The following is a 19,062-nucleotide window of genomic DNA, read 5'->3' as shown; positions in this document are numbered from 1 at the left end:
TGGAACTTGCTTTTTTCTTTCTTTCTTTTGATCATTTTTGTTTGCTTTTCTCGTTTATCCTGAACTTCAGCCTGACCTAAAATCCTCTTAACTTCCCCTTCTCCCTCACTGGGGCAATACACTGTATCTGAGGGAGAGACACCATAAAGACTTCAAGACCTTTATCTTAGTAATTGAAAATATCTTCTTCCTTCTATCCAATGACTTGTACCCTACTTATTTGCTTTATATTTCTCATGGGAAAATTTTCAACTTTAAGTTTTCCCTTCTAGGTCATTTAGTTCCTTGCTTTTTGTTTTTATTTTAACTTGTTTTTCTCCTCTCTTGGTTACACTTTGTTGTTGGTCATTCTGAACCAATGCCTGACAACAATTACCTTTATTAAAGGCATAGCTTACTCATATCATGTCTATACAGCCAAACTTTTACAACATTCCCTTTCATTCTCTATGGGTTTGAGTACTGTGTAGCCTTCAAGATTTACTTACTACTCTATTAAGGAAACAAAAATGCAGTATGAAGCAGTTGTGCTGTAACCACAACTTGGTGCAAAGATTGATGCTTGAAGTTTTAGATCTGTTCTTTTATGAGCTATTGACTTACATTGGAACCATGTGGTACCTACATGTCTAAAGAGTCCATGTCAGGAACTGTGGACCTGTAAAAATAAAGACCAGAGATTGGTAACTATCTCTAGAGAGTCTGTTCATTAGATATATAGATTTCCTTTTACATCACATTCAAATAAATGTACAGCTGTACTTAGAGATGTCCCTGAGATAAATTCTGTATGTAGAAGTTTTCTCTGTGCTCTAACCTGAGTGTTTTATATGTGGTTGTCTGTCCAGGGATCCAGACAGACAGTGTGCTCTCTGCAAGACTCCAGATAATAAGAATCTACATTCGGGAGGATGGTCGTCTCGTTATTGAATTCAAAACCCATGCCAAATTCCGAGGTAATCAAGTGTTTACCCCCAAAATTTTGTTAAGAAACGTTTTAAACATAAAGAAACATTTGAATAGAATGTCCTTTATAGCTGGGTACCAGTGGCTCATGCCTGTAATCCTAGTTACTCAGGAGGCTGAGATATGAGGATCATGGTTCAAAGTCAGTCCAGGCAGGAAAGTCCATGAGACTCTTACCTCCAGTTAACCACCAGAAAGCTGGATGTGGCACCATGGCTCAAGTGGTAGAGAACTATCCTTGAGCTGAAGAGCTCAGAGACAGTGTCCAGGCCCAGAGTTCAAGCCCCATGACTGACAAAAATAAAGTCCATTATTTTTAATGTTTCATTATATTTCTTTTATACTTACTAATATAAAATGGAAGTAAGTTCTTCATAAATTGATTGTTTTGTCTCTTTATTGTTTTATTCATCCAGAATAACCCACTACTTTATTCGTTCATAGCACTGTCACTGAAGTTTTTCTGGTTTGATTGGTTGGTTGGTATTTTTGTGCCAATCCTAGAGCTTAAACTCATGGCTTAGGCACTGAACTTTTGTGTTCAAAGCTAGTGTTCTACCACTTGGAGCCACAGCTCCACAGCTAGCTTTTTGGTGGTTAATTGGAGATAAGAGTCTCACAGACTTTTCTGCCTTGGCTGGCTTGTTCACCCATGATCCTCAGATATCCTGATTAGCTAGGATAACAGGTATGAGCCACCAGTTCTTGTATATCACTGAAGTTTCAAAGAGTGGAGGTTTTTGAAAGAGTTTCACCATAAGTACAACAAATGTACAAGTAAATGTGTGTTTTCCCCTGAGACAGGACAGTTTGTGATGGAGCACCACACTCTCCCTGATGTGAAATCATTCATACTGACTCCAGATCACCTAGGAGGAATTGAATTTGACCTCCAGCTCCTGTGGAGTGCGCAGACTTTTGATTCACCCTACCAACTGTGGAGAGCCACAAGCTCTTATAATAGGTAAATACATTTGCCTATTATATGCCCGTTTATTTTAGGAGCTGAGAATAGAAGACTTGCTTGGAAGCTAGATTTTCATTTTAACAGGAGCCTAGAGAAGGGAGGAAAGTAGATCTTTGGCAAAATAGAGAAAGAAACAAATATAGCCCAAATCAACATCTGGTGTATAAAGCAGGAAGTGAGTATATTCATTTTAGTGAAAGGCTAGAACTTAGGAACATGACATGCCCAACCACACGGAAATGTTTCCAACTAAAATCTTAGTATAAAAAACAAGTTTTGTTACAGTTCACACAACTGGTATAAAATCTGGAACTGTTGTTTTTTAAGTCTAGGCACCACCCCCTGATAATAGTCCAATGGTTAACCAATAGATAATAAGATTTATTCCATTTCCACACTCAGTATATAGGTAGAACATCTCACTTTTAAAGGGAAAAATAGAAAAGAGTAAAGAAGGAAGGAGTGAAGGAAAGAAGGAAGGGATCATTTTCTTTTTTTCTTCTTTTTTTTTTTTTTTGCCAGTCCTGGGCCTTGAACTAGGGGCCTGAGCCCTGTCCCTGGCTTCTTTAGCTCAAGGCTAGCACTCTGCCACTTGAGCCACAGCGCCACTTCTGGCCGTTTTCTATATATGTGGTGCTGGGGAATTGAACCCAGGGCTTCATGTATGTGAGGCAAGCACTCTTGTCACTAGGCCATGTTCCCAGCCCCAGGAAGGAATCATTTTCAAAGTGACTTTCTTAAATTACTTCAGGAACCATGCTTCCTACAACTTTATGAGATGAGTCTTTTGGGCAGAATAACTCTCCTCCTTTAAGTTGTCTGTTAGCTCCTTATTGTATCTCAGATGAACTGTACGCCATTGTGTAGCACATAAAGCCCAGCTCTGGCTTTACTTTATCAGTATTCTAATTACATTTACTATCCCACCAGTTCCTCAAATCACCAGCCCATCCATACTTCTATGCCTTTGCCATTCCCCTCTGCCCTCACTCTCTTTGTCTCCTGCAAAACTCTAACACCTGTGAGATCCAACTCAAATATTAATCCCTCTGAGATAACTTCCTGTACTTCCAGTTCAATACTAGTAGCTCCCTCCTCTGGTCCCACTTTGTTTCAGCTACTACTACAATACACAGTTCATTCATACCACAGACTGTTTGCTAGTTGTGAGCCTCTATGGGGCATATGACTATCTCATTGATGTTAAATCCACTGCACAGTATCATATCTAAGTATTCTGTAACAACTTACCTTTGAGGTAAAGACATGAAATGCATGGATAGATGGCTAAATGAAAAACACCACCAAGAATTCTGTGCTAAATGCACTTTGAGCGTATAATACATCATCAAGATCATGGTTGTTTGGGGAGCAAGACTCCAGAAGAGGCTGGGGAACTGTCTGAAGCTTCCTGGGGGACAACTTTTTCTCCATGTTGCCATTTAGAAAATGTTTAGTGTTTAGAAATGAGGTGAAAAGAACAGATTCAAAACTTGCATGTAGGCTGCACCTGATGTATTTTCAGTTAGGAATGGAAGAAAATAGAGGAAAGGCATAAAGCAAAGTTAAGCAGACCCAGAAAGAGTGAATTACAATTTTAATTAGAATATTCCCAGAGACCCTTATGATATTTGAGCAAAGACATAAAGAAGATGAGAAGCTGGCTAGGCAGAGACCTGAAGACAAGCCCTGTACTCTTTATTTAATGGATGGCAGTTTTCCTATGTCCCCAAAGAATCTTCCTGAAGTTTTGGGGTTTTTTTGTTTTGTTTTGTTTTGTTTTTTGGCCAGTCCTGGGGCTTGGACTCAGGGCCTGAGCACTGTCCCTGGCTTCTTTTTGCTCAAGGCTAGCACTCTGCCACTTGAGCCACAGCACCACTTCTGGCCGTTCTCTGTATATGTGGTGCTGGGGAATTGAACCCAGGGGCTCATGTATAAGAGGCAAGCACTCTTGCCAATAGGCCATATCCTCAGCCCCTTCCTGAAGTTTTTGGATGTTGGGCTGCCTTTTCAGTGATCTGTCATGATTGGAGCTGGTACCCAAATGACATACATGTAAAATGAAGTTTGTGCAAGCCACAAGTCTCCATGTCTTCAGACTCCTGGGTCCCACCACAAATGGGAATTCCCAATGAGTAGCCTCTATTGAGAAGTCACAGAGGTTCTCAACGTTGTAGGGACAAGGCTGTAGAGGTCGAGAGAAGAAACTAGTAAATGCTAGTAAATGGGGTTAGGAGTGTTCTACAGGGCACTGCTTCCATTCTGCTCTGGAACCATAGTATATCATCCTCAGACATTTGCCACCTCTTCCATAAGAGCAGTCCCTTACCTAACCACATCAGAAGTGATAGAATTTGAGATTGTCTTGAACAGGCTGACCATCCACAAAAACACATGAATCATCCAAGTGAGATGAACTCTGAAAGAAATAGCTATTTGTAGTCACCTGAACCTTGTAGGTTTTTCAGAATGAGTACTTACTCAGCTTCTCTCGTAAGAAGACTTCAATAAGTGAAGTTAGGTCTAATGAGCACCTCTGGATAATACTCTAAAGGTTAAAATAATCAGAAATGAGTACCTGAAAGTAATGTTTGCAGAGTTGTAAAGTACTTAGCTGTGCCATCTGAATCATGTTTCCTGACATGGGTCTTTCTGGGAAGTGAGGAACCTATTTCTTTCCTGTGACTTCAGTCTGCTTCTCCTGTTTCCAGAAAGGACTACTCGGGGGAGTACACCATCTACCTGATCCCTTGCACAGTGCAGCCCACCCAGCCATGGGTGGACCCAGGAGAGAAGCCTTTGGCCTGCACTGCCCACGCCCCAGAAAGGTAAGCAAATACGATCCATTCTCATTATATGCAGGGTTTTTTTTTATTGGTTGAATTCTCTACTGCCTAGTATATATTTGTGACCCCCAAAAGCCATCCCCACAGTGCTTTCACAGTCCTTCACTGACACATACAAAGTGGCAATAAATGTAAGTCATATAACACCACATCCGAGCTGAGGAAGAACAAGGCCATGCTCTGATTTCTTTGTTCTACAAACAAGTATCCTTCGCATGCTCTATTTAATGCCATGTTCTTCATATTTTTATGCATTTCCTTTGTGATTTTGCTGCTTTAAATGGCTCCCAAGCATAGTGCTGAAGTGCTTTATAGTATTCCTAAGCAGAGAAAGGCTTATGGCATTTAAATAAGCTTCACTCAGGCATGAGTTATAATGCTGTTGGCTGTGAGTTCAGTGTTAATGAATCAACAATATATGTTAAACAAGAGGATTAAACAAACACACATAGAACAAGGCTATATATTGATCAGTGGATAATATATTGTAAACAGACACTCACAAACACTAGTCCTGTATTCTCCTAGGATGTGTAGGTCACTGGTTCAAAGTTTACAGAGACCTTATGGAGCCTTATTACTGTGAATAACAAATCCAACTATACACAGATCCAACCCATCTGACCTGAGATGATGTGTCTTATATTGTGCCATGTACTCATTTCTTTGATCAGTATTTATTCAGCTCTTATACTGTGCTTTGCTCCGGCCTAGGCATTAGAGTAGTAGAATAAAGAAACAGGGATCTGAGGCTTTTTTTTTTTTTTTTGAATCTAGGAACATCTTTCTTGGAGCTAAACAAGGTATAGAGAAAACATTTCCAAGAGAAGATGCTATAGACAAAACCCAACATTAACAGAGGACCATTTGAGCCTGGTGCTGGTGGCACATGCCTATAATCCTAGCCATTCAGGAGGCTGGGATCTGAGGATCACAGAAAAGTTTGTGAGATTCTTATCTCCAATAATTTACCAAAAAGCCAGAAGTGAGTAGTAGAAGGCTACTCTTGAATTTAAAAAAAACTAACAAACAGCACCCAGGCCCTGAGTACTGGTGTACACATGCACACGCACACACAAGCGCACACGCGCGCGCACACACACACACACACACACACAGGGGTCATTTGACATGTGACTTTTAAGCTTAAAACTTGGGAGTAGACATTGAATGTATTGGATTTGGTAACTCTGAGTTTATTGATGGCCTATCCAAGATCAATTTGAAGGACAGAAGGAGGTTGGAATCAATCCAAGAAAGAGAGTTGAGAAATCAATACAAAAAAAGGGTAAACCCTGTTCTAGGATTAAAGATGATCACGTTTTACTAAAATGATATCAGAGAAATGGAACAGTAATGGAACAGGTCAACTAAATGGCGGTTTTCTTTATGTGTTTATATGTTCTTTATGTGTTTTATGATGAAAACCATTCCATGGTGTTCATATGAAATGATCTGCCGGAGCAATAATTTGATGATTCTGGGCAAAGAGGGAGCATTTGCAGAGCCAGGTCCTTGTTCCAAGGGAACAGACCCAGAGCCTGAGGTGAAGGCCTGGCTTTAGCTAGGAGTCCAAGTGTGTTCACCCATTGAATGAGGAAAGCAGGTAGAACCTGTGGATTCAGGTGAAGGCAAAGTTAGTAGGTGAGAGGGGAAGGACGCTAAACTGGACAACAGACCAAATCAGCTTTCTCAGGGAAACAAAAAGCCAGGCATTGTCCAGAAGTGCGGAACACGGATCTGCAGAAAGGGGAGGAAATGAAGGTCATCACAAGAGAAGTGTGCGAGAAGTGTGACACCAGAGGTCAATGGCAGCCTGAGAGCAGGCAAGGCTGGGGCCTGGGGAATAGTTTTCAATTGACATTAAACAAACTGCGCTCCTTTAAAGCACACATGTGATAAATATCTGCATACATGTAGATACTCAGGAGACATTACCACAATCCAGACTTCCTATCCCACCTTTTCCCCAGGTATTCATCAGTCTGCTTTCTGTCACTATGAGTGTTTCCTAGAGCTTTATAGAAATGACATCACACATACTGATTCTTTTCTCTAGCACATTTCACTTGGCATGACTGTTTTTGATTCATTCCTGTCATTGTATCAGCAGATGTTTCTCATTATTGCTGAGTTGTGTCCCATAGTAAAAATACAGCACAGCTTTATCAACTCCTCAGTCCATAGACATTTGAGTTGTTTCTAGTTTGGTAAGGCTATATGTAATAAAACTCTGTGTGTGTGTATGCATGTATGCATGCATGCATGTGTACTTGCACTTACTATAGTCAAGCAATAACCATGTCTGTCTCCTCAGATCATTGCCTGTTTTTGATTGGGGGTGTACACATGAAAATCGAACTAAATTTCCAGTACATAACACAACATCATGAACTGTATTCATCCCATTGTATCTCTAGACATACCCATTCTATGTAACTGCAGCTGTTTATCCTGTGGCTGATCTCACCACGTCCCCTCCTCCTCATCCGCAGTAACCACTGTTCTCTTTATTTATGTGTATTTGATATTTTCATATTCCACATGTAAGTGATATTGTACAGATTTTTGTTCTGTGACTGTTTTATGTTCCATTAAATAATGTCCATCAGGTTTTTCCCATCACAAATGGTAGAATCTCTTTTACGGAGAATAAGTACTATTTAGTCCCTAGATACATATTGTATACTACATTTCTTTATTCATTCACCAACTCACGTGTTAATGACATTTTAGTTATTTTCATATATGGATATTGTACTTCTACAGTGAACATAGAGGTACAACTACATGAGGGCTTATTGCATCTCCTTTTCATATAGACCCAGTAAGGATTGTTGGATCATTTGTCAGTTGTATGTGTAATATTTTAAGGCAATACCATACTGTTTTATATAATGGATAGACTAATTTATATCCATTTACAATTCTACCTGAACTTCCTCTTAACATTCTCTTTCCCATTTAATTTTTCTCCACATCACCTGCTACTTTCTAGCATATTATCTAATTTTTTAAACTGATTTTGCTTACTGACTTTTCAGCACAGTAGAACTTCCCTGGGGGCATATATTTTCCTACTATGTCTACAGATGAATTCCCATTACTAAAATAGAGTATGTTGCATAATAAATTCTTAGTAATTACTTGTTAAATAAATGAGTACTGAGGCAGTAGAGATTGTGGGGTAGAGAACCAGTCAAGAGACCAAAAGACAGCCAGTCTGGCCAGATCCCATAGAGGGAGAGACGAGAGAGAGTAGCAGATGAGGCTGGAGAAAAGGCCAAAGCTGTTTAAATATCTGTCTTTACTCAAAGAGCTATAGGAAGCCACTGAAAGATGGTTTCCTATGCTGCCTTGTACACTAGCTCATTGATGGCACCATATAGAATAGAAGGAACTAAGAGTAATTGCGGGGAGATAGCTGGGAGCTGGCAGTGCATGTGTGGTCATTTACTGGGGAAGCAACACATCTGAGGATTCATTCTGAAGGGAGAGCATGTGGAGTGTAAAGTCCTTTAGGACACGAAGGTAGAACTATGAGTCAGTGGCCAGATACAGGTTTCTGGACCTCAGAAGATAATTTTTTAGTATTGTTACCTTTGGAATGGAAAATGCCATCAGTGACTAAGTCAAGATCACTTCGGGAGAAGTTATTAAGGGAAAACAGTAGGCATCCCAGGATTCCATACTGAGGAGCCCTTACCTGCCAGAAAAAGGCAGAGAAAGGCCCAGGAAGCATGCCAGGAGGTTGTGAATGCGTATAGGGCAAAAGAGTATCTCCCAGCTATGGCTTGCTAAGTGTGACAGAGAATAAAAAATGGACTCAGCAGCTGGGTCAGTCTTGGGCATGTGAATCTGGGAAGAGGTCTAGCTGAAGAATCCCAGCAGCAAGTTTCTTAGCAATTGAAGAACATCTTTGGGAGCCCTCACAATGAAATGTGTGGGAATGCAAAGAGTACAAGAGAATTCCGAAGACTGATTAAATTAATCCTGTTCAAGAGACCAGATAAAGTCCTCTCACATGCCTCTGTACTTAGTAAATATTCCAGGTCCAAAATAAAGCTCTGTGTACAGCCCTGCAAAAGGCAGGGCAGTGAGGCAGCTCAAATGATACTCGAAAAAATTGAGCCTGGTCTCAGGGAGCTCTTATCTCTGCCACATTTAGGTTCCTGATACCCATCGCATTCCAGCAGACCAACCGTCCAGTGCCTGTTGTGTATTCACTCAATACTGAGTTTCAGCTCTGCAACAATGAGAAGGTGTTCCTGATGGACCCCAACACATCTGATATGTCATTGGCAGAGATGGATTACAAAGGAGCCTTTTCAAAAGGTGAGTGGCTTCCTTCCCCTGCGGAAAGGAGCTGGTTTGGACTAGCATCTGTACTCCTAAGATCTCAACTTCCAGTAAAGAATCCCCAGGATCGATTCAGGGCAGCCTTAGTCAACTTCCAAAAGAGCCTCACACATGTCCTTCATGTTATGGAATAACAGCACAGTTTTGGAACTGTGGTGAGTGGCAGTATGGTACCATGGAAATCACTAGGCTGGGTGGTAAGAAGACTGGGGCTACAGTTTATAAACAACATAAAATGAAATATATTGGATGGTATGCAAATATATACCCATATGTATTAAGTGAACTAAATCCAGTAGATTCAAGGGCCATATCAAATAATGTAATTTCTTAGAAAGGCAAAGTCAGAATTCATCAAAATACCAGGAAATGGGTACTTGAAAGGGGTGGCATGAGGTCAAGGAGAGAAGAACAGATGAATGAAGAGGTTCGAAAAGAAGGGGACAATGAAGTCAAGAATTTAATGTGTACCCTACAAAATTAGGAAAAGCCAGTGAAGGGGTCAGATGGAAAAGGTGAGAATGTCTGAAAGGGATGACATTGATCAAGACATATTGTATTTAAACTGCTTTGTTGGTTGGCAACTCCTTTGTACAACTACTTAAAGATAATAGAAAATAAACAAATTTTGAAGAAGAAGAAAAAGACTGGAGTTTACAATCCAGTGCGAATACCCTGTATATTTCTAGGTAAGTTTTTTTATATCTCAGATCCTTGGAGATATTTCATTACCACTCTCATTGCCACCCGCCTCAAAAGAGTGCCAAAATATGTAGACTACTCATGTTTTCTCTTCTAGAAATGGGCCCTCAGCCCCTCCCTCCTAACCCGATAAAGGTAATTCCCTTGATGTTTCAAAAAAAACTAGCTCCTTCTTGGTCTTGAGGTCTGTACGAAAATGTCACTCTGCACAAATGGAATTCCCTGGCCACATCAGACAATGGAACAAAGGCTTCCATGTTTTGCATTTTTGCAAGCTGCTGTTCATTATTTTTAATTATCAGCAAAACTTTACTTCTATCTAATATGCATTGTCAATTTTGCCTAGCATATTTATTTTGCCTCACATGCTTTCTCCTGCTTTTCCCTCCTCCTCCAAATGCTCTATCTGACAGATGTCTACTCAGGCTTCAGGATTCTCCTCCAGTGTCATCTCCCTTTAAACCCTTCTGTACATCTCCCTAGACAGATGTAATCTGATGTAGTAGTCCCTGTTGTGGCGTGTGATGATATAGCACAGGGATTGAACCCCATAGTTGGTGGAGCCAAAGTACTTTGACTTTGAAGTCAGCCTTCATCACCTTGCCTTCAATAAGTCTCTTTTGTTATTTGGTGTCTCAGTTTCCTTATCTGTAAAACTCTGAGCACTGCATGAATTATTACATGAGAAAAAATGTACTACAGTACCGAGCAAATAGAAAATTTGATAAATGCTATTATGTTTGTCCTTCCAACTGAATCTCACTCATCTCTCGGTCCCCTGGGCACAGCCAAGTACTTGGCAGCTCTTAAATGCTTAAGTATTGCTTCATGAATTAAAGAGGTAATAAATGATGAATGAGTATTTTTAGGGACATGTAGAGCATGTGCTAAGTGTGCATGTTAAATCTTTTCCATTGTTAACATTTCTATCTGTAATTTTCAAATTGGACCTAGATGTCTTTCCATCATTTCAGGTCAAATCCTATATGGCCGAGTCCTTTGGAATCCAGAACAAAACCTCAATTCTGCTTATAAACTCCAGCTGGAGAAAGTCTATCTGTGTACTGGCAAGGATGGCTACGTGCCTTTCTTTGATCCTACAGGGACCATCTACAATGAAGGGCCTCAGTATGGATGCATTCAACCCAACAAGCATCTGAAGCACAGATTCCTACTGCTGGTATGCTCACTACAGACCTGGAGGAGCAGGCTCTGGGGCAGATGTGCTTGGCTGTGAATTCTGCCTAAAACGACCACTCTTGATGGTTTTTCTCTATATATAGGTTTTGTTGTTTTTCTCTGATCAGATAAACACTAGTACACATTATTATATGTTGTTGATGGGGAAACAAGACATGGCTTTGCCGATGTTTCAGGAAGAACAAACTCTTAAGCTGTTGTTTCTCAAAATCTGCTCCAAAGGCCCTGAGCAGCCCTCATACTCTTTAGGGCCCCCACATGGGCAAAACTGCTTTCTTGCTACTGTGAACCAAGGAACTAAGGGAGGTTTATTGATAGGATTTCAGGTTCCACATTGAAAATACCACTTGTCAGGGTTTGAACTAGTATTTTAAAGAGTAAGCACAATTATCCTTCCTTTTCTATGTAGCTATAGGAAGCCAGAATTTCTTCATGTATTTCAGTATAATAGTATATCAGAACTGATTGAATCACAAGCAATGAGGAAATTCCCTTTCTTCTATGAAGATTTACAAAAATGTAAAACAATACAGAGGAAGAAATGAATGTAGAAATTCTTCACTAACAATATTTCACTAAATTAACATAACAAAATTTTCATTGTCTTTTTTGAATCCCTTAACGCATACATGTTCTTTTAAGTTTTCAGGATTAAATGTTGGCACAATAAATATCACTAGATCTAAATCACATAAACAAATGCTCTTTAGGATCCTCAATTTGTACCTATGTGAAAGAGCTTAAGACCAAACAGCTTGAGAATCAGTGGTCCAGGCCATTTGATCAATTTTCACATGCCAGAACCCACCACAGTTCTTCCATAAAGACAGTGGGTCTCCAAAGGCAGCACTGACCTAAGGAGGAGCCTAGCACCAAGCTGCTGACCCAGCCCACCACAGGACCGGAGACTGCCTATTTGCTCCCAGTGGCTGCACTTACCAATGCAGTGCTCCTGTCTTTCTAAATCTTGTGTTTCTTTTGCTCTGCAATTCAGGACCGCAGTCAGCCAGAGGCCACAGCTAAGTACTTCCATGACGTGCCTTTTGATGCTCACTTTGCTTCTGAGTTGCCAGATTTCCATGTGGTGAGCAGCATGCCAGGTGTGGATGGATTTACTCTGAAAGTAGATGCTCTCTACAAGGTGCGTTTGGTGAGAAGAACTGAAACCAGTTAAAGCTGGAAAATAAAAGGAGTACACCGTTTCTGGAGTCTCAGTTTCTTTTTATAGTACTCTTGCTGACAAGCCTTCTAACACCTGTTATGCAACTTATTCACCCACTAATTCCCACCATCTACCTCCAGTAGGTCAAAGCCCAAGTTTAACTTAGCTAGCTCTGGTGGTGCATACCTGTCTGTTTTAAGGGTAACTTAAGTGTGAGGATTGTATCCAGGCCAGCCTAGGCAAAAAAGTAAGTCCTCTTTGAAAAATAACTAAAGTAAAAAAGGGCTAGGTGTCTAGATAAAGTGGGAGAAGCCCAAAATTAAAAAATAATTCTTAATTTGCATATATCATTTGTCATATTGCATACATCAGGGTTGTTTATGATGTTTGGTTTTCCTAAGTTCTTTCAAATTACCTACATTTTGGCTCTCTTGGCTAGCTGCTTTTCATAGGTATGGAAGAAACATTGAACAAAGAACACAAATACAATGCCGCAGCCTAGAGGGGCAAGAATTACTAGTGTTAGATAAGCAAAAATACCCTACATATACTCCAGCCACAAACGTGAACTTCAAGATCTAATTTTTCCAAATAGTCATCTATGACCTTGAATTTTAGAACTGTTATCTCTGTTCAGCAGTTACTTCAAAGACATGGAGAGTTTTTAATGTGGTAAGAGGAGAAATAAAATATTTGATAAACTAGCCTATCAGGGGATAACCCAGAAAGTGTTAAGCAAATTTTTATCAAGAATCTTCATATTATGTACAGAGTAGTGCTTGAGTGAAAAATTTGTGAAATGACCCTATTTTAGCTGAGGTTCACCATTAAAAAGCAAGTCAGAATAACAAGCAATTGAAAGTCATTGAGAATAAATGTGACTAATACTATTATTTCACTGCTGTTAGTAAAGACCAACAAACCATGAGCATTCATGTAGCTAAGTAAGTCATGACGAGTAAATTCTTAGGCTGTTCCACAAACAGGCAAGGAGGCAGCAAAGAGTGTAACTATTGACCATAGATCAGTCTTATTTAGAAATATAATAGAACCTATTATCCTTGGTTCTATTCTCTATGTGTTAGGAGACACCAACCATTATGAAGTACTTTTCTTGAGACTATTGCCCTATACAGGAATATGGTAGCCTTGTCTTGCCATTGTCTTTCTTCTGTGCCATATGTGGACAACAGTGACGCACTATTTGTCTCCCTCTTCCTGCAGGTGGAAGCAGGACACCAATGGTATCTCCAGGTGATCTACATCATTGGCCCTGACACCATCTCAGGGCCCCGGGTCCAGCGTTCTCTCACAGCTTCTTTGAGGCGCCACCAAAGGGACCTTGCAGAACCCAGTGGCTGGCTGACTCTTGATGATTCCCTCATCTATGACAATGAAGGGGACCAAGTCAAGAACGGCACCAATATGAAATCCCTGAATCTGGAGATGCAGGAGCCAGTTGTAGCTGCTTCTCTGTCTCAAACTGGGGCATCAATTGGCAGCGCCCTGGCTGCCATCATGCTTCTAGTTCTGGTGTTTTTGGTAGCTTGTTTCATCACCAGGAAATGCCAGAAGCAGAAGAAGAAGCAGCCCCTGGAGGACACTTTGGAGGAATACCCTCTGAATACCAAGGTGGACATGCCCAAGAGGAGCCAGGATAGGGTGGAGAAGAATGTGAACAGACAGTACTGCACTGTGCGTAATGTCAATATACTCAGTGACAGCGAGGAATCTTATATGTTCAAAGGTGCTAAAGTAAAAAAAATGAATCTGGAGGTCAGAGTCCACAACAATTTACAAGATGGAACAGAAGTTTAATGGAGGGAGGCCTAAGTGTATTTTTTTCTAAAATCATTTTTATACATTGCGGGGAAATACTGGTATTTTTATAATCTTGCAGATAAAAAGGGAAAACTATAGCTTTGAGTGGCAGATCGCACACATTACATGCATCAACTTACAACTGAGCTACCTCATGCACAAAGAACCACTGAGACCCCCAGACTACTGGAGTAGTTATGTCTGTGGATCCCTTTAATAGGCTCAGCAGTTACAAGAGCTCCTCTAGAAAGCTGACCATAGAAAACAAGTATCTTAGGCTGAGGACAGGAGCTGGACAATGAGGACAGGAGCTGGACAGTTAGGCCAGCCCATTATACTCAGAATGCGAGTGGATCATAGTGGATCGCTGAGTCAGTGACAGCAGTGCTGGGCCTGTGCTTTCCTTCCCTGTCCCAGCTTTCTTCTACTTGGGCTTCTCCTAGACCTAGGGACAGCGGAGTATGAATTGCTCACGCTCCAACCCCATTAACCATCCTGCTATTTGGCACAACTTAATGCATTTGCACATCATTTCTGCCTGTCTGAATGTGTGCCACAGCCTCTAGTATACCTAGCTCTTCCAGAGCCCTTTTTCACCAAGAGGCCTCTACAAAGGGAGGAAAGCTGAAACCTGGGTAAAAGAAGAGCCTGGCCCTGGTGAAGAGTGCCACAAAGCAGGATCAATGATGCCCCATGGTTTTTGAATGCCATGGATGCTTAAACAAAGCCAGTCACATTTTCCTGCTACTCCAGGCTCTCCCCGGTCCATAAATAGGCATGCCCATGTCTGTTGATTTTATTAGGGCTTCAGGAAAGTAAATGATTCACATCAATAAAGTAGATTAAGAGAAAGCCCAGATTGGAGTGAAACCAGATTTCACAGATGCACACCTGTCCTTTTCTGCTGTGTGACATCACAGGCAGAGGCTCTAGCCCTGGTGCAGTATTTCGGGATTTCTCTCTGGGGGTTCTTTGCTGGTAGCTCAGGCACTTACTCTTTTTTTTTTTTTATCATATCAGCACATGACAAGGCCATAAATACATGGCTTTAAAAATAATTGAGTGTTCGAATATCAGCTTAACTATTCTGTGTGTAGTAGTCACATGGCTTGCCTTTGTTTCTATTTTGTTTCTGCCTTATTGGCCAAATCACAAGCATGCATGTCGTGTTGTTTTGAACTATTTTGAACAGTTCCATTATTCAGGAGTAAAGAACATGTTCTCTCCCTAATGCATGACACACCATACTCACTGAGCACACCGTAGTCATCGAGCAAGTATCAGGACATCCATGTTGTATGGTGTTCGTGTCAGGAAGACCCAGGCTCTTCAAGAACATCCTATTCTGGAAATGCATTAGTTTTTAAACCTATGAAGAATGAACCATGGAAAATGTTTTAGGCAACTCCACCAGGCTGGAAGCTCCTGGTGCGGAGGGCCTCGGAGCCACGCATCTTCACTCTTCAGCCTTGCCTTGCACATAGGAATATTGCTTGACTGAAAAAATGGATGATGTAATGAGTGAGTAATAAAGGAATGAGTTTAGGAGAAGAGGTCAGTATAGTGGTGATATCACAAGGACAGTTTGACCAAAAAATAATAATAATGTTTTCTGCTTGGAGAAGTAAAAGAGAAATAAATCCTTTGATGGCGGGTGGGGTAGGGGAGGAAACCCACCACTCTGTCTGGGTGTAACTCTAGCAATCATCCTTGGAGTAGGAAAAGGAAAGCTGTAACAAAATACTAGCAGAAGGAAAGAATGACTTGACATCCAGAACAGAAGATTTAGAAGACAGACTAGTTTCAAGAAAAGATGGACTGAGGTGAGCTCAGAAACTCATGACAGGTCAGGTGCTACTTCAGACCAGCATGGGCAATTCAAGGCAGGATACCTTGAGCAGATTCAGGCAACAGAATTGGCATCTCATGGTTGGAGAGCCAATGAGCTAAGCTATGAGTCTTCTCCAGAACAACCTAGAGAGCAGTGAATGCTAATTCTACACAACTGGAAGGCAATGTTCCATAGAACAACTTTGCATTTGGCCCACTGTTTGTCACTCCTCAAATTCCCAGAATGCTTCACACTAAGGCAACACTTCTCCATTGGTTCAAATGCTTTTCTTGCATACCCTTTCCATTGCCACATATGTGTAGGAGGGGCACAGACAGGTGGTAGATGGAACTTGGTATAGGGAGGGAGACTGAGCCCTGGGGGTCTTCTCAAAATGACAGGAAGCACAGCCTCTGAAGACCTGCAGATGGTGAGCTGCATGAATGGAAAGTCCTTGAAATATTCCTGCCTCCCTTTCTGCTCTTCCTCACACCACTCACACTATGGAATGCCAGTACTCCTTTGGTGGAGGCACACTTTCTGAAGAGGTGATGTGGAGTTGAGATCTGCCTCTTTGATATAGAATTGTTCCTTGCATTTTCTACTTCATCTTAGGGATCAGATATTTGATTAATGTAGATTATATTTCAGTGAAAGCTCCGCTTTCAATTTCTCTAACTTGCTCACTAATGCCTTGTGTGTGTTTTACTAACCTTTTCTATCAAGCCTTCATGTAAGCAGGAAGAAAAAGCCCTCAGGGCTTGCTACTTGCTATCAAACACTGACTGTGAAGGTTAAAAGAAAGAATGGTTTGCACCATTTTTTGCCTTGCTCCCCTTTTATTTTACCCCAGGTGTCCTAGAGGACTCCCACAGACTCCTATTGTCAGATAGGAAATAGTATTGCAAAGTGTTTGCACAGTCTCAGTGTTCTGTAGGTATTTGTTACTCTTGATACCGCAAACTTGCTCAAACTGATTTTTTTTTAAATGTTGTGGTGCTGTCAACCTGATTTCTTGACCCTCAAATGATTTTTGTATTTCCAATATGAATTTGTGTGTTATGAATTTCTGATTTCTCCAGTAGCATATGCCACTATACAAATTTGTATTAATTATTAATAAATGGCAGTCTGGTTGTTTGCTGCTTGTTTTGCCACATCTTTTTTAGATTATTCATCTCATTAATGGGCAAAGCCACTGAGCTAGCAAGTTATTCAGCAACTTGAAGTGGATTTTCTCAGAGAAACTTCATAATGGGGTTGACTCAGTAACTCTGTGTTAAGAGCAAAACACTGACAACATTACATATTTTCAGATGATCAGAGCTTTTCTTTGGCAATCAGGAAAACAATTGATTTGGATTTCCACATGTAATACAATAGGATGGATATTTAACTACAGTTATTATCAAACGTCTGAGGCTACTTGACAGAGCATGGCTGTGTCCTTCTGTGCACAGGTGGAAATTTGTTAAGGTCCATCACTCACTCTGGAGATGAACAAACCCCAAATGAGTTCATTGGCTTGTGAAGGGCAGAATGGCAGGGACCAAATGGAACAGAGCCCAGACAGCCTTGGCGTTCTGCAAGCTGTGCATTTGTGCCTCTTTGCCCTTCAATAAAACAAAACACTGCCAGGAACAGTGACCAGCAGGGCTCTGTTGATCCATTTGCAAATTCACCAAGACTTGAGAAAGCATGTTTTCATAAAATCTGGGAAAAGGATGTGCAAACCGAATGTAATCTTCAAGTCTTTATTAATTTCCTATTGTTTCTTGTGATTTGTTAAAGCAGACAAAGTCCTGACAGCATTTCTCTGGGGCACATGGAGACAGCTGAAATGTCATGGCCGTAGATTTAGGAGTGGAATGGCAGTATATGTATGCCCATTGTGAATTGAGTATATCTCATTGACAACCGTTTTAGGGAAACATTGGGAACTGGAAAGGAAAACTATACTGAAAATACATTATTCAGTTCAATATGTGAACTTGAGGAACTTAAAGGTTATATGTAGTCCAATAACCACAGTGTTGTATGCCTCAGTCTGATATTAAGATACCACAATGAATTAGTAGATTATATTCCCAAGTAAGCCAGAGAGAGAGGTTGGTTCTTAACAAAAGTAATTTACTATGGCACGTGGATAGTAGGTAATAGCCCTGGTAAAATTCTAGGGACAATAGCAAAAAATATATTGGGCACATCTGGCAATACTATATATAATCAAACACATTGACTTCTTTATACTTTTTGCCTCATTGTCCTCAACATCTGTGTAACACTGGTCCTGGGTGATTTTCTTTGAGTGTTCCACATGAACGATGGAATTCCAAATCTTTAAAGCTTAAAATTAGCCCCAAGCCAGGTATGCAGTGGCTCTTATCTGCAATCTTACTTCTCAGGAGGCTGAGATATGAAGATTGCAGTCTGAAGCCAGCCCCTGGCAGGAAAGTCAGTGAGACTCTAATCTCCAATTAACCAGCAAAAAGCCAGAAGTGGAGCTGTGGCTCAAGTGGTAGAATGCCATCCTTGGGGGGAAAAAGTTAAGGGACAACACCCAGGCCCTAAATTCAATCTTGAGTACATGCGCGCGCGCACACACACGCAAGCTCCTGTAACAGGTTAAATGCTTGTCAAATATTCCATTACCTAGTTGGTAAAACAGAACCAGGCTGCAGTCTTCTCTTTTAAAACAAGTAGAATTTTGTTCTCAGGTTAACTTTGGTTTAAAGCCATCAAGTTCCAAGAGTACTCAACAAGTGATAAAAGGTGTATTAAGATTCAGTGTTTGGGAGGATTTCTATAAATTATTTCATTTCAAGATCAACATGTCTGGCATGTCTGGTCTCCCATCTGTAATCTAGCTACTCACGAGGCTGAGATCAAGGCTTAAACCAACCTGTGCAGAAAAGCCCTTGAGACTCTTATCTCCAATTAACCAGCAAAAAGCCGGAAGTGGAGTGGTGGCTCAAGTAAGTAGAACCCCAACTTTGACTACAAAAGGCTAAATGACAGAGGCCCCAAGTTCAAGCCCCAGTACCAATGTGCATGCACGCACACAGACACAGACAGACAGACACACACACACACACACACACTCAACACTTGTCACATCCCAAAGCTGCTGTGTTGCTAACTGCATAGACAGAGCCACTGATGGGTGAGAAGTTGTGGAGTGTGGACCTCTGGCTGCTTCCTCCTGGCC

General features: G+C 40.9%; 1 protein-coding gene across 5 annotated transcripts in view; it reads left to right on the top strand.

Annotated features, from left to right (window-relative positions):
- Fras1 (Fraser extracellular matrix complex subunit 1) overlaps positions 1-14,625 on the top strand; it is a 423,435-nt gene extending 408,810 nt beyond the window's left edge. For 4 of the 5 annotated variants that reach the window (XM_048364092.1, XM_048364090.1, XM_048364089.1 and 1 more), the window contains 7 exons: positions 849-956; positions 1,771-1,930; positions 4,645-4,761; positions 8,948-9,114; positions 10,815-11,020; positions 12,035-12,181; positions 13,427-14,625. In XM_048364092.1, the coding sequence (XP_048220049.1) occupies positions 849-956; positions 1,771-1,930; positions 4,645-4,761; positions 8,948-9,114; positions 10,815-11,020; positions 12,035-12,181; positions 13,427-14,020 (1,499 nt within the window). In that variant the 3' untranslated portion in view covers positions 14,021-14,625. Of the gene's footprint in view, positions 1-848; positions 957-1,766; positions 1,931-4,644; positions 4,762-8,947; positions 9,115-10,814; positions 11,021-12,034; positions 12,182-13,426 lie in introns of those variants that run through there. The other variant, XM_048364093.1, reaches the window with a different exon arrangement.
- The last annotated feature ends 4,437 nt before the right edge of the window (positions 14,626-19,062 follow it).

This window comes from Perognathus longimembris, chromosome 16, assembly GCF_023159225.1.
Source record: "Perognathus longimembris pacificus isolate PPM17 chromosome 16, ASM2315922v1, whole genome shotgun sequence".
Taxonomy (NCBI): Eukaryota; Metazoa; Chordata; class Mammalia; order Rodentia; family Heteromyidae; genus Perognathus; species Perognathus longimembris.
This window is presented reverse-complemented; position numbering and strand designations above follow the sequence as displayed.